Raw genomic sequence first — 26,079 nt, forward strand, 5'->3', positions numbered from 1 at the left:
TCACGATAATCGGGTGACGAATTGTCGAATTAGGCATACGCAAAAATAGGGTGTCTACAATATGATAAAAAATGACTTGGCCGCTACATGGGTGGGTTGAAAGGTAGACCTAGGTTCAATCTGAACTTGAGCTTCTAAACTCAGATTGAGCTCGAGTTAGTCTGAATTAAGTAGTTATGGGTGATTAGACTCTTTGATTAGCACACAGAAAAAAAAAAGTTTATATCTTAAATTTTATATCATAAACAAAAATAATTAAAAAAACACTTTAAAATTAAATAAAAATATTATATAGCATTGGGTTTTGGTTTCCAAACTCTCAACCTGAGCTCAATCCGAATTAAGGTTGGTTTGAATTATTCTACTCCAAATTGAGCTCATGTTCTACATAATTCGGCCCAAGCTTGTCGATCAATCGGGTTGAGCTTGGGTCAACTCGTCCAAGTTGTACACCTATTGTAAACGATGTAGACTCCCCAAATTACACAATTCATTCATGGAGTCCAAATTATTCAAAGAATTCCCAAATTAAAGCAATCCATTTATAAATCTATTTCTATTTAGTACACTTTTATGTTTTTTATATAAATCCTAGTAGGTTCTAGCATTCACATCCATAATAGTTACTGAAAAATCCAAAAATGCCCTCATAGTACATTTTTTTAATCATCAAATCAATAAGGAATGAATATGTACAAGACAATTATGTTTCTTCAATATTTTAGCTTGTTGTCCTGTTAGGGTTGCAAGGGAGTGAATAATCCCTGAAAATTTTGTATCTCGATGCAGATTCGCGTTTTGATAAGGATCTAATTAATTCGACAAAGACTGAATTTAATAACATATCGAATTTGTTCCAGATCAATTATGTCCCAATCTGATTGGTCCTCAATCCAATCAAAATATGTGAAATCATGTAACTTTATAAGAAGTTTATTTATATTTTACATATCAAATTGGATTTGATCCAATCCGGTCTCCCAATTCATTCTTATAGAATCGATTTTGATCATTATCAGAATGGTCCCACCCAAATCGACCCCAACAACCCAATAATGCCGTGTTTGTCTCTATTGTTATGGTATCCTAACCTCAGTGTAAGATACTTTTTCCACTAATTTTGCGTTTGTCTCACAAAAAAAATTAATTTAATTAATCCAATATGAGAGTTGCGTAACTTAAAAATCTTATAAAACTAGGATAAAGAAATCCCTCCAAAAGACTAGGATTCCCCTTTCCCATGTCTCTCCCTTCCCACATCTCTCAAATTATAACAAGAGTCTTATTATAACTAAAAAGGGAACCATTTTTCTTACAACCTTAGTAAGAATATCAAATCTGACTAAATGTCATTAGACCCACATGGATTACTATATTAGCAAATCAACACCACAAGATTTAAAGGAAAACTTTGATTTAAAATAATATTTAAAAAAGAAAGACTATTTTGAGCTTCATCTTAGGTTTTGAAAATGGACGGCTACCAAACTCTCAAATCCAAAGGTAAAATTCAATGGTGTATGTACAATAACTCATGTAAGACCATTTTGAAGTATTTTATATTAGTTTAATATTCTGTTTTGAAGTATTATACCTATAATTGGTTTAATATTCTGTTAAACAAGAACCTATCAAATATGTATTCTTTTAAACATGAGGGGCTACAGCTTTCATTTTTTTTTTTAGAAAAAAGAATTTATTTTGTATGGGCCTGTAGAAATCATTATTGGTTGAAATGATTTTTTTTTTTAGAATTGGTTATATGCCACAAGCAATTGTAATAGAAGTATTTTTTTGAAGAATGTTTACCAACCAATTAAATACAATGATTTTCAGGATGTTTATTTGACCAATGGACCGAACAATCCATGCCTCACTGCTTGCTCTTATGCTCCAACTCTTGGCTGTAATGGTGGTGATTGACATGTCGGATGGTATGTAGTATCATTGTCGTCTCTAGTTTTTCATCAATTATCCATTAGAGAATTCAAATATGGTATGTTTTGTGTTATTAGATCATACTTTGTATACTGTTGAGAACGCATTTGACACAAAGAAAAACTTGCCAATTTGATTAAGTATATGTCATTGTTATGCCAGACATTTTGCTGAATCGGAGTCTTGACTCCGAAGAGAATCCCATGGGCATTTATCTTAAGATCTAATCAGTGATCCATACTTGGCTTTGATTGATCCAATTCAGTTTTATGTGACTAGGCTTATAGTGTACACTCTTTTGCTTCTCCTTGTGTAGTTGCTGCTCTAAACTCCTTGAAGGATGTATGGGAGAACACTTCACCAAATTGGGTGGGTTCAGATCCTTGTGGTGATGATTGGGTGGGAATCCGCTGCAACGAATCACGTGTTATCCACATGTAAGTGCTTGTTATATTTAATCTTCTATCTCAAATACTTGAAATTCTGACCCAAATCAATTTCATCTCAAACAATTATCAACTATTTTAATTGTGGTGACGTCTGGAGATATTCCGACTTGTCTTGTATGTCTTCTCTTTGTAGTTCACTTTCTCCCCTGTAATAGAAGACTAATTCTATTTTAATTTTTCCGAATAGATTCATATTTGATTACCGATTGTTCCATGTAGGGATCCATCTTACAACAAGGGTCTTACGTGTCCTATTCCACAAACAATTGGGAGTTTAAAGAAACTATCAAACTTGTGAGAAAATCGTGATGTTTACTTCAAATCCTTTAATAGTTCTAATTAGTTTTTGTTGCATTTTAGAATCTTGGTTGGTTGTGGTTTCTCTGGTCCAATCCCAGACTCGATAAGCTCTCTATCACAACTTATATTTTTGTAAGACTTTCAACTTTAGTACTAGTTTTTTTCTTGGTATATTGTTCTTAACCTACCTACATATTGTGATTCCATGCAGATCTCTAAATTCTAATAGCTTTAGTGGAAATATACCTCCTTGGATAGGTAAGCTATCTACTCTTTTTTGGTTGGATCTGACAGACAACAAGCTTACTGGAACCATTCCCGTCTCTCATGGGAATATTCCTAGTCTGGATTTGTTACACAACACCAAGCACTTGTATGTATTAAGTCTTCTCTATTCGGAATAATTTATTTCTCTTATTAGTTTTTTGTTGATGATAATTACTGATTTCCATTTTTGGTTCGTTCTTGACAGTCATTTCGGAAAGAATCTACTCTCTGGTCCCATCCCACCTAAACTTTTCAGCTCAAACATGGCTCTCATACATGTGTAAGTTACTTTGAAATGGCTTGCCGGATCCATTTGTTTGTTTTTAACGTGATTGGACGTGCTACTGTTTTTCGTTATCATACCTAATCTAACAAGCATGTACCTCCTCAACTACGTGCAAGTATGAACAACTTTACAAATTATATCGAGATAAATATACTACGAGAGTGGAAGAAAAGAAGATTCTTTCCTAACCCAAATTCTATTTCTGAGAGAGAATTGTATTATCATAAGTTTTTATCTAATATCATCTAAGTAATGTTGTTCTTCATCACCAACTAAACATAATTTGTGCCTTGCAGGGACATGAGCAATAATAGTTTTGATACATTAGATGTTCCCCTATTGTTTTCAGCCTTAGAGTCCTTGACCATATTGTATCTCTCTCCCTCTACATCTCACAAGATCTCTTACAAAAAAAAAAAAAAAGGTTTCAATCTTTTGTCCTGAAGTTACAAATCTTGTCATGCAGGGCCATGGAAGACACTCAACTTCGAGGAGAAGTATCGCATCACCTGTTCAGTTCCCCTCAATTACAAACAGTGTGAGTATCTGTCGATTCTCAAAATAATGTGAAATAGTTCACAAATGAATCTAAGTGCAATGCATATGTTATTACATGTTATGGGCTAGATTTTCCCTGATCTTTGGCACAAGTTGGAACATGTGCCAAAGATCTTATGAGGCTTTGTACAATCCCCAAAATTTTTGCAAATTTTTTTTCTTGATTTGTCCAAATTAAACTGAACTGAACCCAATTGCATAACTGTCGAATCCGAACTTGGTTGTTATAATTACCATACAAGGAAAAAGAAGAAGAAATTGCAAATCTACTTAAATGAACTATATGTATCCTCATAATATATAGATAAATGTTTGGAAGCTAATAGTTTGAAAATGTGATGACAGGAATTTAAAGCACAACAATTTAAACTGCACCTGAGAACCATTTGAAGGTCCTGATAAAAGAACTTGTGTTCTTATTCACATTTTCTTTTATGCTTTTACTAGGTTTTATGTTGTAAGTTAAAATTGATGTTGTTATCCAAGAGTCTACAAAGAGGAGAGAGTTTTTTATTTTTATTTTTATAGAGTTGTTGTAATGAGGTGGTTGCTTTGTTTGGTTGAGACTCGAGATGTATCAAAAGTTACTTACTATGTACTCCTTTGTAATTTATGAGAATTTCTAAAGTTAATTAGTTTTGGTTGATTATAAGTGCATTGTATCCAAAATTGTTAAGTAATCGTGTTTAATTAATAGGTTGTATAAAATAGGTATTTAATTACAAATAATTTTAAAATAAAAGAAATTAAAAATTAAAAAAATCTTATTAGCGACGGTCATTACCGCTATTATAGGCGTTCAAATCGTACATGGTTTACATTTATAGCGACGGTAATACAATTAATTAGCGGCGGTTTTTAACCGTCACTATGGGCCTCATTTACATCTGTAGCGACGGTAAACACAATAATTAGTGGCGGTTTTTGACCGTCACTATAGGGCTTAATATGGTTTTTAGCTACACCACCTATAGTGGTGTTACACGTGGCCATCACTATTAATAATAGTTTTTGACCCCCGCTAAGAACCTAAAATTTTGTTGTGATTGTAAGATCTTATCAACGAATCTTAATTCTAATTTGTTGGATTTACTTGAGACTCACTTAACCCCCAATAAAAAAAGAGTCGAGGTTGCATCAGATTAACAGTTGATTTAGAAATAATGCATCATTTGTGAATTCTTTTATCATAAATGATTTATAAAAAGAAACAAATAATTTTTTCTTACATAAAAAAATGTACAAGAAACTTTACAAATAAGATATCACCATTATAATGAAAAGATCAAGAAAAAATATAGGTATGCACCTATCTTATATTTTGATCTGAAAATGAAGTAGGTTTTAGACCTTGATAAGATGAAAAAATTTAGTGTTTCTTCTGAAAACAAACAACTTTAGCATATAGAAGTTTCAGGGACTTCTCCGATGGTGTTTTTCTAATAAATAATGGTGTTTCTCTAAGTATTTTGAAGTGATGACCTCTAGGATTTTTAAAACTTTTAAAGTTTATTTTTCTGATCCTCCAATATTAGTTAAGGTTCCCAACAAATTGGTGTGGCCTTGATCTTATAGTTTGCATCCATTTAGGTTAAAATATTCACTACTTCATGATAATTATTGATTTATTGATTTTTGAACAACATGGAAACATCTTAGAGTTCAATATAATCAAATAATAGGATTAAAAACATGTTACATTTTGGATTAAAAGAAATACGGTTCAGTGCACATGGCATAAGAAAGTCTTACAAATTTAAAATTCTCAAATTTATGGGATAAACATCAATTAACCACCCCCATTTTCTCTCCCACAATCTAGAAATAATTTAAAATTAAAAAAAAATATGTTGAGGTGTCTTTTAACATTTGAAATTTTTTAGAAAAATCTCCTTGTTGGATCTCGCATAAAAAGACTAAAATACAAAGAAGTAAAAAAAAATATGTGAAGGGCAAAATAATTCAAAAATCTTATGTCTCCTAAAATTTAGAAAATTTGATATGTTTTGTAAAATTATATTATAAGCATCTTTTATATTTTGGTCGATGTGAAATTTTAACATTTGAATACCCAAAAATATATATTACTCCAATAAAAATGATGGTTGCATCCCTATTATAAAGAGATATTATTTTTCTATTAAGTTATGATTTTCCAACTACAATAGTTCATCAAACTCATATCAAAGGATAAATATTTATTTGATAATGATATTTTCAAAGTGATTAAATTATCATGAGGTAAAATTACCTTTTTACCCCTAAAGAGAAAAAAATATTATTAGTGTATAAAATGATGGAAACAAAGTTTATATTTATATGTTATCAATTATATTTAACCAAACACACCTATATACATACACTATTATATTTATACACTTAATTCTTTTTTTTTTTTTAGGATATTACACGATATGCAACGGTTGAAATCATAATTATGAGGACCGACAATTGATGAATATAAGAGTTGATCAACTTGGATATCCATTTGAGCGATAACAACCAAGAATAATCCAAGTGTACAACAAGCAATGAAGAAATACTAATGAAATGGAAGGATCAAGTCCCACTAGGTTTCACGAACAAAATGGGGATTTTTACCCATTCATACCCTTTTAAGTTTGTTTTTTTGAAAAACCAAACTCTATTTTATGCATGTCACCATGGGATTTTAAATTTTATTGAGAGCTTATATTATCACACCAATTTTTACCCGGAACACCCCAAGATGTGTGGGAATCATTCATTAATATCATGTGAATTGGTGTGCTCTTGGCAAAAGTTGATGTGACTGTAGAATGTCTCTTTTAGTTCCCGTGGTATCATTATCCACTGTCCTGTGATAGTTAATTAATTTATCATTAGTTGAATCTATAATTTTTTTTTTACGATCCTAATAATATGACTCACCAGGTGGCATACTCAATCAAGTCCCTGACGTGGACAAATTCGGAAACTATAGATCTGTATGCTTTGAGATACACAGCTCCCTCGAGATACAATTTTTTATATATAAGAAAGTGCAATAGTGTATCCTGAGGCGTACAAATCTACAGTTCCGAACTTGCCATGTCAGGGAGTCGATTGAGAATCCCAAGTGGCAAGTCATCTTATCACTACTCTCTTTTTATCATGAGTTGTTTTCGTGGCACATGCCCCAATGGTTTGCATGGTTCTCTCGTATACGTAGATGGGGGTATTTTAGTCTGTAAGAGCAAAAATTTTTTTGCAAAGGAAGTTATTATAACAGCTATGTAGTTTATAAAAGAAATGTTGGAAGTTATTTTTCATATATTTGGCTATTTGATGCACAGCCATTGTAAAAAGAGGCTTGATAGCCCCAGCTCCAACTAGGAGAGTGGGAGTTACTACACTCTCAAATATGACACATGGCACAAGAGAGAATCGAATATTTTAGTTAATTTCAACGTGAGAAACTAATCAAAGGTATTTTGACATAAAAATTAAGAGGAGATTTTAGAGGATTTTGTTCCAACCTGAGAAACAAGTTAATCACATAATTTTTTTAAAAATTTCACCAAAGCCCCTTTTGCTTTCGTACAATTCCTTTTACACATCTACTTTTCCCGAGTTTAACAAGTTTTTTTTTATATATAATTTTGTGATAAAAATAATTTTATTTAAATATTTATTTTTAAATAGATTTATGATCATGTAATTGAGAATATTCTAATTAACTATTTTTCTAATAGAAAACATTATAATTTTATGACTGATCATATTTTATTTTACCCAGTTGACTCGTTTGATATTGGATGACTCAAACGAGTCAACTCAATAAATGTGTTGAAAGATAAAATATACCAATTATAAAAATCAATGGGTCTCGTTTGAGATGGGATGACTCAGATGAGTCAACTCAATAGTTGTGTGGTATTTTAAAATTCTTGGATGGATGCAGAAGGGCTTGGATAGAATTTTAAACAGATTGGGTGTAAAGTATTTAAAATACAAAAATTTTAATAATACCCTTAACTTATATGGTATGACTCAAATTGAAACAAAGGGTCTGTTCTTTATAGAATTCAGTTCTAGCTCTATAATGACTTCTGGAAAAAAACAAAAGTCTAGAGCCTAAAAAGCCATATTTAGCAAAAGCTTGTTCGTTACAGAAACACATAAGCCACAAATTGATGTTCGTTTGACAGTATTTTATTGCTGAAATCTGGTAAAATAATCAAAATACCCTTAATGTTGATAAGAATGATTTGGACATGCCCCCCATGTTTTGTTGAATATCAGAGATAGTCCCCCATGTTTCGAAATTGATGACATGCATCCCTTGACCTCAGTCTGCTACGTAGACTAAGGGGAAACGACTCAAATGTCCTAATCTTCAACCTTTAGTCAAAAACCCATGTTTTCCTTCTCAAAATCAATCATCTTCAATCTTTTTGTATCAAAGTTTTAATCCTCATTATCCATCTTAACATTTTATCTACTTCAAGGCTTCAACCTTCAAATTTCAAGGCAAGATATAATTTTTGAAAAACATAAATTGTTGAAATTTTGGAAAGAAAAATTTAGGTTTTTCTACAAAAGAGGCAAAGTAGAAAATGTTTGATGAAAATAAGGTTGAATAGATTAAAGTTACCCTAGAGGTTGAAGAGCTTCAAGATGAATATTTTGGGAAGAAAACACATATTGGATTTTTGGAAATTTTGAAAATGATGAGGTTTTGGGTAGGAAAATCTAGGGTTTTATATAAAAGGTTAGTTCTACGTTGAAATGATGAATTGAAGATAAAGTTGAGTAGATATATCATAGAGATTGGAGAGCTTGAAGAAAACTGATTTTGAGAAGAAAATTTTGGATTTTTGCTAGAGTTTGAAGATGAGGGCATTCAAGTCGTTTCCTCTTAGCCTATTTAGAAGACTGAGGTCAAGTGATGCAGTTGTCGGTTTCAAAACATAGGGGAATCTCTAATATTCAATAAAAAGTAAAGGGCATGTCTAAATCACCCTAAAAAATTATGACGAGTTTAGTAATTTTTGTAGAATATCCAACCATTTTCCACAAAACACCCAAAATTTTGGGTGATTTAGACATTGTAAAAAAATCTCATAATCATACTGGTCTATGTATTGAAGGCTTCCCTAAATAGGGGTTGCCTTTCATACATGCGAACTATAGAAAATTACATGAAGTTTGTTGTATTTTTTGTTAGAGTGAAAAATAAGTGATGTGGATTGGAGCAATCTTATTGGTTGTTGTCTTTTCATATGGATTGAAATTTGTTTTTTGTGAGAAAATTTGTTTTGGATTTCTTTTTCAAATATTTATAAAATCCCACATTGTTTTTAAAATCTTTTTGAAGGGAATTTGAAACCTATAAATAAGTCTTTTATACCATCTTTCTTCATTCCAAGACTCTTTTTTCTCAATTTTCTTCTCGTTCTTTAAACTATTTTATTTTTTTCCTTTGAAAGAGCTATTCGTGTATTAGAAATCTTGTGTGACAGGTTCTTTCAAAATAAGTATAAATTTTTAGAGGACATACAATTTGTGGTTAAACTCAACTCTTTTGTATCTTGAAGACAAGTTCACCAGAAACTCATTTGTATGTTTGTTTTCAAGTGTAGTGGAGGCTTTTGTTATCTATAAGATAATATATAATACTACGTGCCTCAAAGCAATTTCTTGTTCTTCTATTTTTTTTTTCCTTCACTTAAATTTCAACACCCCCCTTTCAATAACATCCCTCAAATTTTAATATCTTTCTTCTTTTATCTTTTTTTTTTTTCAATAATATCCCTCTAACTTTACTATTTTTCCTCTTTACCCCAAACAAGATGTCTGTGTTGTAGGCACGAGCGAATTCTAGTCTATATAATAAAATGAAATGATGGGTCTTACTTTAATTATAGTTGTGAGGTATAATGTCCAACTCTAGATATAGTGAAATGAAATCTACATTACCCTACTTTAATTTTATTGTCATTCCTCTCCCCCACCCTTTTTAATATTATCGTTCTAATTTTACTATCTTTTCTCTTTTACCCTCCAACTTTATTATCTTTCTTATTTTACCTCTTTAACCCCAAAGAGCACGAGCAAACTCTAGTAATTGATATTTAAAATGAGAGTTGTGTTTTCTGTTAATTGAAAACTAACATTAAAACAAATTGAATTTGTTATGTAACTCAGATGAATTGATTCAATTGGTAGTTAATTAGAAATTAATTAATGGGGGACTAATCATAGTTTGAAAACTCGAGATTTTGACTCTAATATCCACAAAGTTGAGTCAAGTCCAAAACTCGTGAGTTAACTTGAATGATTCAAATTAAATATATTAAATTTAAAAATATTTGAAAAATGATTTTAAAATAAAATAAATTATTTTTTCTTATCCACAAAAATCATTATATAGAATTGAATAACTTGGTCAGGTTTTTGACCCAAGTTGTTGTATTTTCGAGTTGACAAGTTGACTTGGTCAAGTTGATGAGTTGATTTGTCAAGTTTGTTCCATCAAGTTTTGGGGCCAATTCACCTCAAAATCCAATTGATTCGAGTTGACACGGTCAAGTTTGAGTTTTAAAACCATGACAAAAAATTAGGGTTTCATTTTCACATTTATTTGTTGATACCATTTTATATTTTTTTCCAACTAAAACCAGTTCGACATGATTCAATTAACCATATTCAAATGAAACTAGCAAGAAGCTTAGAGAAACCAATTAACCAGTTCAACAAGCACAACTTCCTTTACAATAAACTGTTTCTACTCTTGAAGCTTCTTCATGGGTTCCATAGTTATCCATCTTCAGCCATATACATATGATGGCTTAGACACTAACTTTATCCTTTGATTCACCAAATAAGTACTCTCCCTTGATAAGCAAAATGTAACTGCATGTGCATTGCTTCAAGACTTTCAAGGTCTCAAGACATAAACACTAGCCTAGATGCGCATCCATCGTTATTCCCAAAACCAAAACCTACAAATATTAAATGATGATTCGTCAAATAACAAAAATTATTGTCCATATAATAGCCAATTTATAACAAATTACATATTAAAACTTGCCGGTTATGCTAAGAGAACTCCTGATGATGATTCGACTCCCGAGTTCATGGTATCTGTTGGTTTTGGTATCGAAAAGGCAATTAGTCGAGGAAATAATGATAGATAACATAAGGCACATATTGAATTTCGTTTTTAAAAATTCATTAATTTAATATGGAAACTCACTCAGTGGTGTTTGGAGGAAGAAAAAACATGCCCCGATAACGATGTAACAAAGCAGGAGAACCAACCCTTTCATGTAGTGTGAAGTCCCATCCTGTTAATATTGTTAGAGTATTACATAGGATGCAATGTAATCAGGTGTACTGTGCTGCATCGTATTATTTAAAATTATCTTTGAATAACTAAAATATTGATTTAGATTATGATGATGATTAGGATAGATTACATTCTAGATTTGGAATGATCCATTCTTATCCTTTAATGTTTCTATTTAATTTATTGTAATCATCAAAGAATAATCAAATATCATTCTTCCTTTTTTAGGTTTAGTTTATTTTAATTTTTCCTCAACATCATCAAAGCCTCATCCAAAAAAAAATTTAGTTTTTGAATGATTAATCCTGTTCTTGTACTCCATTCCATTTAAAGTAATATCTTATGTTAATTTAAGTAGGTTCATGTCCATTCTCATTGGTTTTTTTTGTGTGAGTGTGTATCTTCTCATGTTCATTTAGAATCTTCAACTTGCACATTGTTCTCTGGTAACATTATTATTGATTTTGTCGTATTTGATGACTAAAGTATTTCAATTGATTTTTTCTTAATTTATCACTTGTTGGAATTATTCCTATATTTTCATGAAGACTAATGCTGGAGTGACACGATGGAGGACACATCTGACATCGTGGTGTGCACGTAACCATAGATGCTTTTTACTCATATCTCGCAGAAAAGCATATGCGGTTATATGCTTGCCACCACGTCTCCCGTGGTCTCCCCTGTGTCACCGTGGCACGGCTCTCTCATGAATATGTTTATTTATAATTTTATCAAGTGAAAACAAAACTTAATTAATGGGGTAACCAATTTTTTTGTTTTGAAGTTAATAAAATTGGACAAGTGTATAGGTAAAACCTGTAAAGTGAAGGCAGTGATAAGTACTGCAAAAGCCAGAGAACCAGTCTCAAGCAGGTTGAAATCAAGATCCATTTCGATACCAGCTATCCACGCAATGATCACATTTAAGGGAACCTGAATCATAATAATAGATAATTAAAACAAAATTTAACTTTAAGAGAGAAATAATTATGTTGGATTCCTCTAAATTCTCACCACAAACATAGAAATTTGAGTTGCAGACCCCAAAGCAACACCTAAGGATATATCCTGCATTATTTCCAAAATATTAAACACGCGAAACACATTATATTATTTCAATAAGAAAAATATAGTTAAAAGTGTCCACGTTACGTACCAACTTGTTTTTAAAAGCAAATATGATTGTGGCTGTGTGTTCGGCAGCGTTCCCAACGATTGGAAGCAAGATTAAGCTGATGAAGCTGATCGAGATGCCCCAAGTATTTGATGCGTCCTAACAAACAAGGCATTTTCCTGGTCAATAAAAGAATACATATAGAAAAAAAAATGTTCGATTTGTATGCGTTAAGCATAGCTAGGATCAAACTCTTAATTAAGCTATAATTATGAAGTTGTATGAAAGAGCTTGTAAGGTGCCAACTTGTTGAGTTAGTTAAAGTCTGAGTGTTGATACCACGATCTGGGTTCAAAACCTATCTTCACCTACTAATTATTGATCACTAATCTCGCTTGCCTAGCAAAATGCATTTAGGGGAGCTCGAATAATATATGTACCTCAATCGTACCCACAACATACTCTGATAACAAAGCTATCAATGCTGTCATTCCAACCAACCAAGCAAATGCACTCCAGCATCCTATTACGGCTTCTTCGGAGATTGCATCATCACCATCATCTTCTTCCTGATAATCAACTCCATAAATCTGAGTTACTTTTATATATGATTTGCTATCTTGTATGGAGAGTTTCATATCACGTTGTAACCCCAAATTTTTATTTATTTTTTATGAGTTTGTTCGGACTCGTAGGGTCGACTAATAAGGGAAAGGCACTTGACCATTAGAGCACCATATGTCGTCCAAATCCCCCAAGTACATGCAATACCCTCACAAACCACACATACCAGGTAAGTCGGGCAAATCCCTATGGGTAGCCAACAAGGGGGCTTGAACTCAAGATCTCTCCCTTTTTGGAGATTTAAAAAAAGTTGTATTGGAGTGATTGTGCAAGGCACTACGTTAGACACTAGGTTGACGTGGAGGTGAACACAGAACCATAGATTTTCACACTTGTATCTCAAGGTTTTGTGTGCACCCAAGTCAGCATAGTGTCTAATGTGGTCACTTCGGCATTTTTCATTTAAAAAAATAAAGAAAATGGGAGTATTCGCAAAAGAAAAAGAGTCTTTCTAAACTAACTTGAAAAGACACTAAAATTGATGTGACAATGTTTACTGACTCATAGACGTTATTCCTCGGGATACAAGGAAAAATATTTCTCATTGCCATGCCACTCAAGTGTCTTTTTTAATCAATTTAGCAATTTTCTTTAAATTGACTTTAAAAATAACATTGCAAAGGCGCCTATGCCTTTGGCACTGTGTGGGCATGGAACCATAGATGCTTTTCCACGAGATATGAGTATCGTACAATTGAAGAAAATCGATAGTCACACAGTTTTGATGGTAGTATTGTAGGAAGTCTGTGTAGATAAAGATAGCAAGAGGTGTAATATGAAATGGGAAGAAAAATGTAGGTTTCCTATTGATTAGTTCCTAAGGGGTAAATTTTCCTCATTTGGACACTCCATGTCCAACCACATTCTATATTAGAATTTCCCCTGAACAATAATTTTTTCACTCGTATCTCAAGAAAAAGCATTGTGATTCCACGTATGCCTCTACATCAACTCAGTGTTGAACAGTGTCCTGCATAGTCACTTTAGCATTTTCCTTTCCCATCAAGAAATATGAATACTAATTTAAAAAAAAAAACACTCAATGACATGATAGTGAGCACATAACTATATATATATATATATATATATATATATAGGTTGGCATTCTTTTAACAAAATCCTAAACAACATTCTAAACAAAGCATTTTGTCTTATATGGGTTAAAAATTTCATAATGGGGTGAATTTTTGTGAGGATGATCTCTATGATGAGAACTCACAAAAAATAGGCAAATTCTGAAATTTCTAACCCTAGTTTATAAGATAAAGAATTGTGAACCATCAATTTTTACTGTTAGTTTGTAATCACTTTTCATGGGGTTAGAAGTTTCAAAATTGGCTGTTTTTTTTTTTTTTTTTTTTATGAGGATGATCTACTGACTATAAAGATCATCCTCACAAAAAATCATTCCATTCTAAAACTTTGTAGCCATATAAGACAAAACTTTGTCTAGAATGTTAACTAGGATTTTGTCAAAACAAGCTACTAATAATATATATATATATATATATATATATATATATATATATATATATATATATATATATAGAGAGAGAGAGAGAGAGAGAGAGAGAGAGTCATACTAAACTGACTTCCTACAACATTGTGGTGATGTGACAGTGCATAGAGAACCCTAAATTATTTTTCAAAAAATGTTAACGTGATTGTACAAGACATTGCGTTAAACACTGTGTTGATGTGGAGGTGCAAATAGAACCATAGACGATTTTCCTTGAGATACACATGAAAAGAATCTATGGTTCTATTCGCACGTCCACATCAGCATAGTGTGTAATGCAGTATCCTGTACTGTCACTCCAACACAAATCTTATTTTCGTTGAGAAAAATAATCTCGAAAAATGTTGGAGTGACTTTGGAATAGGATTGACAATTAACCAAAATATACCCAATGTTTGAATCGATTCGATTCGAAAAAACATGAAAAATCATATTTTTGGATCGGATTTAGATTAAAACCTTAGATTAGAAAAAAATTTGGACTGGATTCGGATGTACCCCAATACACTTTGAAACAATTCCGATCCAAATTCATTTTAATATTTTTTTTAATAATTCTTAATTTCATGTAAATACATATAGATAAGTTGGAAAATAGATTTTTTAAAATTTATATGATTTTATATATTTTTAAATTTTTTAATCATTGATAATTTAAAAATAAGGCATGTGTTCAAATCAGATTGATTTCGAATTAAGGATGAAATGAAACATATCAGATTCGGTACACATATTCATTAATCCGTTCAAATCGGGTACATGCTTAAAATCGATATGTATTAGAGTGGTATTGATTCGATATCCAACCTATCTAGTGCCATCCCTACTTTAGAATTAACTCAATTTCTCGCTTTGCTTATGTGGTTGTGTATATGGAACCATAGATGATGAAGTGAATTTAAGGGGAAAATGCCGAAATGCCACAAAGTATTTACTGCGATTCTCACAAGTCTGACGTGGGATGTGTATATAATCATAAATGTATTTTCTCGTGATATGAGTAAAAATCATCTACAGTTATGTATGTATGTCCACGTCAGACTTGTGAGAATCACAGTAAATCCTGTGTCATCCCAGCTTCATCGAATTTAAGGTCACTCTAAGAAAGACAGATAATTTATGATTGTTTTTGTGCAGTGCCACGTTAATCCAGTGTGACGTGGTAGTGTGCAAATAACCGTTGATTTTCTTCCATGTATCCCGAGGTAACAATGTATGATTCTCTGCGTACTATTACGTCAGCACAATGATGAAGAAAGTCAGTTTAAAGCTGGTACAGACAATTGACAAGGGATAACAAAAGAAGAAAAAAAAAAAAAAAAACTAAACAAATGCAGCGAGACCGATTTGAATAATAAATCTTCTTTAAAAAAAAAAAAAGGTTGGTAAAATAAAGCAATAATTACCTCTGGAGCTTCAAAGAGCTTCCTATGTGTCTTCAATTGGAAGAAGAGATACGCTACATAAGCGATTAACATAACGATTCCACTCACTCTCGACATCTGTAATATAGAAGTTCCAATACGATATTCGGAACTAGATGCGTATCGGAACATCAATGGCAGAACATGACACAGCAAACCTAACAGCAAAAGTAACGAGTTCACATCGGCCTGGTTCTGTTAAATCGGTATCAGATAACTCAAGTCGGTTAGTGAGTTGGGTAATGAAAAAAAGAAGAAAATTGAAATGGGTTCGTGATTAAATGTCTTACTCTATCAAATTTTTGCTCCTTTTTCATGTTGGCTAAGCCACCACATAAGAGAGAACTCCCAAGAACAAGAAGTAGGTTTGAAAGTATGGAACCCAATAGAGAATACTTCACCACATCTATTTTTCCACTAATTAGAGCAAATATTGCTATTATTAGCTCTGTTGCATTTCCACATGTTGCATTAAGTAACCCTCCAACTGCATTTCCAAATCAAATCAAATTTCAAACTTTTTTTTTTTTTTTTCAATAATAAATAAAAATAAATAAAGCTTCAAATGGTGAGAGAAAATACCTGTTGGCCCAGTGTAGAATGCAATCTGTCTGCAATTTTTTACAAAAAAAATAAATGAGAATTCAACAAGAAATTAAGAAAAAAAATTAAAATCAAAATTTGGATTTGATGACTTACTCAGTGAGAAAACTAATTCTTTCAGCAAGTGGGGTGAGCCCAAGCAAACTCAAAGCAAAAACCCATGGCTGTTAATTTGTACAGAAAAAATATTAATTAATTAATTTTATGAAACTCATTTACTGAGTCAACTCGTCCTAATTCAGAGTCAAAAAAAATTAATGAGTTTTTCAAACATTACTAACCTTCCCAATGTGATAATATTGGGCAACAATTGCTAGAACAATAGCTGGGAAGAGAACAAAGAGCTTAGTCCCCAGAGTGACTTCCTGCACATTAGCCAGCAATTTTCTAAGAAGCCTACACCGAACCTTGGACAAAAGCTCAAGGTCCGACTTCTTTCGCAAAGACGAAGACGATAAGCTGTGAGCCGTCCGTCCATTGTAGATCTGATCTTCCTTGTCCAAGCCCTTCCAGGTCTCCTGTATGGCCATGATTTTAGTAACCACTACTGATATTTGATAATTATATTACTAGCAGTACCAGTAGCACACAGGATGGATCAAGAGTTCTATAACAAAGCTCACCCTCAACGTCTTCCTTTTATATGTTGGCAGATACCAAGCTAACAGACTGGCAATTTCACTGCTAAGGTATTTTCCAGGAAGCTTCATAGCTTTTGTTGCTATTCTTGCATGGCTTCATATGGGTTGCGTTTGGTGACGCGTAGGATCTATGGATACTCACTAGTTTAAGAAATATTCAAGGGTTGGGATTCGTTCTAACCCCTAAAAACTAGAAATCCAATTCTTAGGATCTATCCTAGAGATACGTTATATATGTTGGGGATATTTATTTTAGAAAAATGCTAAACTGACTTCCTACCACACTTACGTTCAACATTACGCTGATATGGAGGTGTGCATGGATCATAGATGTTTTGGATTTATCCTAGAGATACCTTATATATGTTGGGGATATTTATTTTTGAAAAATGCTAAACTGACTTCCTACCACACCTACGTTCAACATTATGCTCATACATGGATCATATATGTTTTTCTCGAGACACGAGTGAAAAGCATCTATGATTCCGTGCAAACCACCACTTCAGCTTAGTGTTGTAAGAAGTCAATATAGAACGGCTCTTTATTTTTTCAATCATGCGAGAGTGACATTAAAATTGACATTGTTTCACACATTATATAAGTGTCATGATTTTCTGATGACCCCTCTTTGACATATGCCCCCATCACAGAGTCGTAAACAAGTTGCCTACGTCAAAGAAGGGGCAAATGATCTACAATTCCATGATGGGGCATACGTCAAAAGAGGGGCACAAGAAAATCATTACACTTATAGCATATGTCATATGTACATGCCAGAAAATGACTTGGCCGCTACATGGGTGGGTTGAAAATCTGAACTTGAGCTTCTAAACTCAGATTGAACTCGAGTTAGTCTGAATTAAGTAGTTGTGGGGGGGATTGGACTCTTTGATTAGCAAAAAAAAAAGTTTATATCTTAAAAATTTATATCATAAACAAAAATAATTAAAAAAACACTTTAAAATTTAATAAAAATATTATATAGCATTAGGTTTTGTTTCCCAAACTCTCAACTTGAGCTCAATCCGAATTAAGGTTGGTTTGAATTATTCTAATCCAAATTGAACTCATGTTCTACATAGTTCGGCCCAAACTTGTTGATCAATCGGGTTGAGCTTGGGTCAACTCATCCAAGTTGTACACTTATTGTAAATGATGTAGACTCCCCAAATTACATGATTCATTCATGGAGTCCAAATTATTCAAAGAATTCCCAAATTAAAGCAATCCATTTATATTGACAAAAAATCAGAATTAGAATCTATTTCTATTTAGTACACTTTTATGTTTTTTATATAAATCCTAGTAGGTTCTTGCATTCACATCTAGTTGCTGAAAAATCCAAAAATGCCCTCATAGTACATTTTTTTAATTATCAAATCAATAAGGAATGAATATGTACAAGACAATAATGTTTCTTCATTATTTTAGCTTGTTGTCCTGTTAGGGTTGCAAGGGATTGAATAATCCCTGAAATTTGATCTGAAAATTTTGTATCTCGATGCAGATTCGGATTTTGATAAGGATCTAATTAATTCGACAAAGACTGAATTTAATAACATATCGAATTTGTTCCAGATCAATTATGTCCCAATCTGATTGGTCCTCAATCCAATCAAAATATGTGAAATCATGTAACTTTATAAGAAGTTTATTTGTATTTTACATATCAAATTGGATTTCATCCAATCCGATCTCCCAATTCATTCTTATAGAATCGATTTTGATCATTATCAGAATGGTCCCACGCAAATCGACCCCAACAACCCAATAATGCCGTGTTTATCTCTATTGTTATGGTATCCTAACCTCGGTGTAAGATACTTTTTCCACTAATTTTGCGTTTGTCTCACAAAAAAAATTAATTTAACGAATCCAATATGAGAGTTGCGTAACTTAAAAATCTTATAAAACTAGGAAAAAGAAATCCCACCAAAAGACTAAGATTCCCCTTTCCCATGTCTCTCCCTTCCAACATCTCTCAAATTATAACAAGAGTCTTATTATAATTAAAAAGGGAACCATTTTTCTTACAACCCTAGTAAGATCTCAAATCTGACTAAATGTCATTAGACCCACATGGATTACTATATTAGCAAACCAACACCACAAGATTTAATGGAAAACTCTGATTTAAAATAATATTTAAAAAAGAAAGACTATTTTGAGCTTCATCTTAGGTTTTGAAAATGGACGGCTATCGAACTCTCAAATCCAAAGGTAAAATTCAATGGTGTATGTACAATAACTTTTTTTTTTTTTTGAAATTTAAAATTTCAAATTTTTTAAAAAAAATTCCGCTACGTCCCTATTGGATCACGTTTTTGAATGCCAAAGTGTGAGCTCACGTAATGATCTAACATCCTATAGTTTGACTCGGCTAAAAATGTTAGGGGAAATTATAATAAAAAAACCTAACTAAACAATTATTTATAAAAAAAAAGTACAAATTTTTATTATTATAAATAATTGTTTAATTAGGTTATATAATTTCTTCAAAAAGATAATTTATTATTGGGTTTCATGTTAATTTAGGCTCCTTAAATATGAAATGTAAAAAAAAAAAATACAAAGAACAAGGACAAAATTGTTTTACAAAACAAAAAACCTTGATTAAGAAAATAATGAAAATCCTCTAATAATTTTAACTTTTTTAAAGAGATGTTGAAAAGAGTAAAAAAATGGACAAAAAAATTATTTGTTAAGATTTTACTTTAAAATATATATATTTTGCAGTTAAAATTTTAAATAATTTATTGCATTAGAATATACTTTCATTGATATCAGACAAACAACATATAGACTAATTCCATGTCAAGATTAATGTTGGACAAACAACTTTGAAACTAATTTGGCCAAGGTTTACTGTCACGGAATGAAGGAAAATCCAATTCAAGATACGTAAAATGCAATTTGATGCGTCCAAACAGAACCTAAAAGTGAAAATATCCAGTGCCCCCATTTTTTTAGGTTGGGTGTCACTTGCGAAAAAGTGTTCAACTTTTGACAAATTTATGATTCTGGCTCACTATTTATTTTAATTACTAAAACATGAATGATAACGAATTCAAATGTTTTTAAGGTGACTATTTTGCAAGTTTAAAGTGACAATTGCAATTTAAACCTGTGAAATAGTCACTTTGTTCTAAATTATTTTTTTAACGAAAACGTGATTATTCATTTTTTAGTAATTAAAATGGACAATGAGTCAGAATCATAAATAACTCATTTTCAACTCATGAAATGGTAATTTACCCATTAATAAACTTTGCAATACTGCGAAGGATCACATTCAAGTGCGGATGACACGTGCCATTTGCATGGGCATCTACTGGTACTTTTCTCACTAAACAGTTCTTATTTTTTATGGATTAATATAATTTTTAAGATATATTTTCCTCGGAAATTTCTTGCATTGCATCTAAATAGTTATCTGTTTGATGGATAGCTTCAATTCCACTCCCATGATTGATGCCTTATATGAGGAAATTGGTTGCTTAAGATAGGTTGCATCAGGTTGTCGTAAAAATAAATCATATTAGGTTGAAAGTCAATGTAGGATAAATTATTGAAACTTTTACTAAAACATGATCAACTTTTGACTAAATTACGATTCTGGGCTACTATTCATTTTAATTACCAAAATGTGAAAATCTCTTAATTTAAAGTGACAATCTGGCACTAAAAAATTGATCATGCCTGAGAAATCATCTCTTGAAAAACCTGTGATCTCGAACATTCATGTTTTGGGAATGAATAGTGATTTTCTGATACCCCCCTCTAACATACACCCCCATTACAGAATCGTAAATCTTTTGCTTTGGGAGATACACAGAGCCATAAATCTTTTTCTTGTGTCCCGAAAAATGATCTATAGTTCTAAGATGGGGGGCATATGTTAGGGGGGGAGGGGAGTCAGATTATCACGACACTTCGAGAATTAAAATTACGAAATGATAATTTACTCTTTATTATTACATAGTAAGATCTCATCAACGAATCTTAATTCTGATTTGTTGGATTTACTTGAGACTCACTTAACCCCCAATAAAAAAAGAGCCGAGGTTGCATCAGATTAATAGTTGATTTAGAAATAATGCGTGTTAAATCAGGTTGACAATCGATGTAGAAATAACGCAAGGAATCATATATTTGATTAAGTTTTTTTCAACTTGATAAAGTAGGAGAATTGAATCAAGATCAAATTCCTTTTTAATGAGTATATTTAGGAATACAGCTATGTCTCTTCAAATCTTAAAGAGTTGTGCTAGAGTGATACATCTTGACGTAATGGCACACGTATGTCTGTGAATGTATTTTACTCGTATCTCAGAGAAAACACATCTACAGACATGTGTGCGTCACCACGTCAAGAATGTCTTCCATTTAGGTCACTCTAGCATTAATCAATCTTAAATACGAACATAATTCAAGAGAGGGTAGAAATGTCAAATAAAAAAAAATAAAAAAATCAAATTATTTTAACCTTTAAGGAACGGGTACAATGAAAAATGCAACCGAAAAGTGAAAGAAAACAATGGCCCGTGCACGTACGAATAGGAAGAACCTTCGAGGAACGTTCAAGCCCCCACCAACCAACGGTCTGATTTTTTGAAAAATGGTGAAAAAGACAAACCAGTCCCTAACGTTCTCCTTTTGAGCGGTTCCCCGAAGTTTCCATCAGAAAAATTCTTAGGTGAGGCTTCAAATCCTACGCCCTTTGCGGCTAACGCCATATGGCGGTTGGAGCCTAAAGAAGCTTTAAGTGTCACCATATATCACACTACTTTATTTGCTGTTTACAAGTGTGGGTTTGAAGCCGTTCAATGAATAACAAATCGACACGTGTCTTTTAAATTGAAATTTAAGACACCAAATTTTTTGTTTTTTAAATTATAAGATAGTATAAGATTAATTGTATTTGAAGGTATTAAATGTTGATGATCAAGAAATATCATGTTAAATTAATAAAAAACGTTCGAAAAATATAAATGTAGATTCAATATAGATGATAAACTTAATAAAAGTTGATTGAGATGATTTGATTATTCTTAAAAAAAGTCTGAATGTAGATTCAAGTTGAAGGTTCTAGAAAAGAGAGGAGTCCCTGGAAAATGTGGATAAATCAAGATAGTGAAAGTAAATAGTAGATGGAATGAAGTAGAGGAATTGCAGTGACTTTAAAATTCACATCAATTCATACTTTGTTGGTGTGGATGTGTGTACGGAACCAGGGTCGTGGAGCCAGGATTTTCTTGTAGTGGGGGCAAACTATGGTTAGTTGTATAGTTGAAGAACTTGAAGATGAATGGTTTTAAGGATAAATTCAAAGGTTTTTTGTTAGAAGTTGAAGAAAATGATACTTAAGTCATTTCCAATTAGTATATGAGAAGGCCCGGTCAAGAAGCAATGTCATGAAAAAAAAAAATTAAGGGGGGGATTGGAGGGAGGTGAGCGTGTGGAGGCAAATGGGGGAGAAGTGAGGGAATTGGAACAAATAGGGCATGTCATTAATTGAAAATATAGGGGTGTCTCAAAGTTCTGTTGGGTGCAATTGCCCCCATCAACTCCTTACTAACTCCACTCTTGTACGAAACTATGGATGCTTTTCACTAAAATACAAGTGAAAAGCATCTATGATCCGCATAAAAGGAATTACGCCCAATGAGAAATCTAAAATGAAAAGCGAGCGATAAAACTATGCACCTACCAGTTAGTGACAAAGAATTTTTTTAGTTAACTCATCTAAATGTGGTTAATAGAAGTAGGGATCTTGAAGAATCAGAACACAAGTGGAGAATAAAATTAAGGAAAGTAATTATTGAATTTATCCTAAATATGAAACTATAAAAAGGGAGGATGAAAGTGGGAAAAATATGAAATCAATAATTATATAAAACTATTATTGTACTACGAGTGATTTGGGCATTAGAGTATGCTTGCCAAGAAACCCTAGGCATTTGAATAACTTGGATCAAGGAGAAGTTGATGTCAAAGATTCTATAAGAATCTCAAGGTAAATTGTACATTTTTACCTCCACAATTTATATAAGTTCTAAGCTCTTTTTCATAATCCATTTTGTTGAGTTCAGTTCCACATAAGACACAAATTGTTTTGTCTCTCCTTATAAGCTCTCGGGCCTCTCCACTCATTGTCAATTGATTTTGAGTTAGACTTCAAAATTTATCATAGTATCAGAATAAGCCTTTCTCTCCTCCACATCACCCAAAATTTATCATGCTTAACTAGAAATAAAATCCTTATCCTAAATCAACACATAAATCTCAAGAAACAAGCGACCGTGTTCTTGATGTATCTTCTTTGTTAGGTTTATTGCCATGGTTGGTCATTGGATGCCTGTTGTTTGTTGCTTGCTTGGTACACCCGTAACCCAATTATGGGGCCCTCAATCCTTCAATTTCTATTCGTTGGGATGATTCCAAGAGATTTGGTTGGGAGGTTGGTTCTTGACCTTTAGGCATGGACAATTCGTGAGGGAATGAAAGATTTTTAGACATCTAATCCAAATCTCAAAGCAATCCAAATCTATTCCTTTCTTAATCTTATACAATTATGATATGTGACAATAGGGCTATCGATGGATCGGATCAAACCTAAAATCCGATCTTTGATCCAATAAGGTTCCAATCTGATATCTTATTGGATCAATTCTAGATTGATAATGTCCCTCCCAATCAGATAAGGAACCGAACCAATAAAACACGAGAAAGAGTATAAATTATATTATATATTTTGTTTAAATGTACGAAGATTGTTTAGATTTTGTATATGAAATCATGTTTGACTTGATCTTGACTCAATCTGATTATTATTGGATCCAAATAAGAGTCTGATCCGAAATTATTAGATCAGTTTCAGGTCCAATTTGATCTTTATTGGATTGATACCAAATTGGCCCAAATCCAAACATGATCCATTGATATCCTAGATATTTTTTTCTGGAAGTTTCTTCAATCAGACACAATTTTTGTAAATCAAAATTATAATGCAACCTTGATCTGAATAAATGCTGCAACTGATTTCTGGGTAAGATGTTAGTTACATAATTTACAGGACAATTATAGTCTCGAAGACATAAGGTTGTGACAAGAAGATGTTGTTTTAGAGATTTCCGACCTTTTAAAAATCGTTATCTTTTAGTTTTAAATTTGGGAGTTTCGTAACCGCCCATTTTCATCACCTTGGATCAACCCATTTTTTCTTTTTTAATCTGAGTTTTCCGACATAGGCTTGTGGTGTTGGATTGCCAATTTAGTAATCCATGTAGGCCAAACGACCCCTTAGTATTATTATCTTATTTAGGCAGGCTAGCCACTTGTTAGAAATTCGAAATACAATAAAAAATCGACATGTGAAAATTTTGGATTGCAAAAAATACAATAAATGGGAAAATATGCGGTATATGCGTCATACGTGTATTATCTGTCTAAGTTAAAAATTCAAAAGACTAAACATCCGGTGACAAGATAATGATGTTAATAGTGATGGTGATTGTGAAGGTGATGATAATAATGATGGTAGTGATAATGAGGGCATTAAGGTTATTATTCCATTGGTTTATAAAAATATACCAAAGTCAAGAAACAAATCATCATTTTGAAAAATTAATGTGTAATCTCAAACAAATGTAGAAGGCCATGCCGTTAATTTTTTTAAAATAAAAAAGGACATTTGCCACCTAAAAAGTGTATTCCTCCAAAATTTTGAAGCATGGCTGCTTTATGATCGACTTGTGTTATACGTCACAACTTATAAGTTTACATTAGCAACATATAATATGTTATAGTAGCATTTTTTTTTTTTCAATTGAGTTTTATAAAAATTCGCAAAAGTCGTAAAAATCATGTTTTATTCTTTTTGAAGTTAAAATTTGTGAATTATTCATAATATTTCAATAATCCAGAGAATAATATTTTTATTAAAAAAATAAAAAGAAAAATTCATGAATTTTTCAATAGTTAAACGGGAGATTGCTAACTAGGAGTTAACCTAACTCCTAACGAAACTAGTTTTGGTCCCTAAGGTGATAATTATAATTTTGGGTGAATTACTATTTTGTGAGCTGAGAACGAGTTATTTACTATTTGGACTCACTGTTCATTTTAATTATCAAAATGTGAAGAATCACATTTTCGTTAAAAAAAAATTTCAGAATTAAGTCGTTATTTCACATGTTTAAAGTGAAATTGTTACTTTGAACTTGTAAAATAGTGACTTTAAAAACCTCTGAATCCGTTATCATTCATGTTTTGGTAATTAAAACAAGCAATAAGACGGAAAAATTAATTCGTCAAAAGTTGATTACTTTTTTGTAAATATCTCTATAATTTTCCTCCCATCTCTAACGTACATTTGAGGTTAGAAATTTTCATATATTACAACAAATTCTTGATTTGTGATCAACTTCACATGTCTCATGTGAAAATAAGTTCACAAATTGAAGTTGGCGAGGGACAAAATAGCTTCCAATGTGCGTGAATACTTCCAGACTTTTCACATGTCATGTACGGTTCAATGTACTGATCTAAAGGTAATGCATGTAACGTGTGTGTGTGTGTGTCAGTGTATGGGTTATAAGGACAAAGCTTAGACGTTTCAAGACATTGTCTTACGCGCATGCTTTCGTGAACAATCATGCGTGTGAGACACTTGGGGCCATGGTTTCAAATGTCATTCGAGACCGAGATGACTCGGTTGATTCAATTGGGTTTTTGTATTTTTTTTAAATAATTATTTTTGTAATTTAAATATTTGTTATCTAAATAAAAATATGATCACATTATTAAGCATTTTATAATACACCTTATTTTAAAATATATATAATTAGCGCATTAAAATGGATTTATCTCTCTTCCAAAACGAGATGACTGGATGAGTGAACTTGATTTGTGTATCAGTGGGGGTAAGTCGAGATGAAATACCGAATTAAAAAACCATGTGCAATGAACTAGAGATAATTTCCTTGAATAGAATCTTTGGGTATCAAATTCCCTATGAATCCTCGAGATTGTTGATG

The 26,079-nt window shown here is 32.1% G+C and overlaps 1 protein-coding gene and 1 long non-coding RNA gene across 4 annotated transcripts; one reads left to right on the forward strand and one right to left on the reverse strand.

Moving 5' to 3' along the window:
- The first annotated feature begins 2,490 nt into the window (after window positions 1-2,490).
- Window positions 2,491-3,624, forward strand: LOC147386270 (uncharacterized). The gene is made up of 3 exons (XR_015172104.1): window positions 2,491-3,060; window positions 3,160-3,234; window positions 3,537-3,624. It is a non-coding gene; the product is annotated as an uncharacterized LOC147386270 (long non-coding RNA).
- A 6,825-nt stretch (window positions 3,625-10,449) lies between these two features.
- Window positions 10,450-17,039, reverse strand: LOC147386271 (vacuolar cation/proton exchanger 3-like). 3 transcript variants are annotated; one of them, XM_086423544.1, is made up of 12 exons: window positions 16,679-17,036; window positions 16,494-16,561; window positions 16,377-16,405; window positions 16,085-16,281; window positions 15,777-15,989; window positions 12,668-12,796; window positions 12,270-12,386; window positions 12,128-12,181; window positions 11,930-12,046; window positions 11,018-11,108; window positions 10,839-10,905; window positions 10,450-10,763 (listed from the first exon to the last, which is right to left on the reverse strand). In XM_086423544.1, exons 1-11 carry the CDS (start codon window positions 16,925-16,927, stop codon window positions 10,856-10,858), a joined length of 1,314 nt encoding a protein of 437 aa, XP_086279670.1. In that variant the 5' UTR covers window positions 16,928-17,036; the 3' UTR covers window positions 10,450-10,763; window positions 10,839-10,855. The 3 variants fall into 3 exon arrangements, with proteins under 3 accessions (XP_086279670.1, XP_086279669.1, XP_086279671.1); XM_086423543.1 differs by having other exon boundaries at window positions 10,853-10,905; window positions 16,679-17,034; XM_086423545.1 differs by lacking the exon at window positions 12,668-12,796 and having other exon boundaries at window positions 10,853-10,905; window positions 16,679-17,039.
- Window positions 17,040-26,079: the final 9,040 nt, after the last annotated feature.

The sequence above is a fragment of the Akebia trifoliata genome, chromosome 14 (assembly GCF_017979445.1).
Source record: "Akebia trifoliata isolate Shusen 1 chromosome 14, ASM1797944v1, whole genome shotgun sequence".
Taxonomy (NCBI): Eukaryota; Viridiplantae; Streptophyta; class Magnoliopsida; order Ranunculales; family Lardizabalaceae; genus Akebia; species Akebia trifoliata.

Bases quoted from the DNA above. Each gene is read 5' to 3' on its own strand.
- LOC147386271 (XM_086423544.1), bottom strand. From the start codon at position 16,927: ATGGCCATACAGGAGACCTGGAAGGGCTTGGACAAGGAAGATCAGATC. The intron at 12,387-12,667 runs GTACATATATTA...CTTGTTTGTTAG, and splicing joins ATGTTGTGGGTACGATTGAG to GACGCATCAAATACTTGGGG. The intron at 10,906-11,017 runs GTGAGTTTCCAT...CAAAACCAACAG, and splicing joins CTTCCTCCAAACACCACTGA to ATACCATGAACTCGGGAGTC.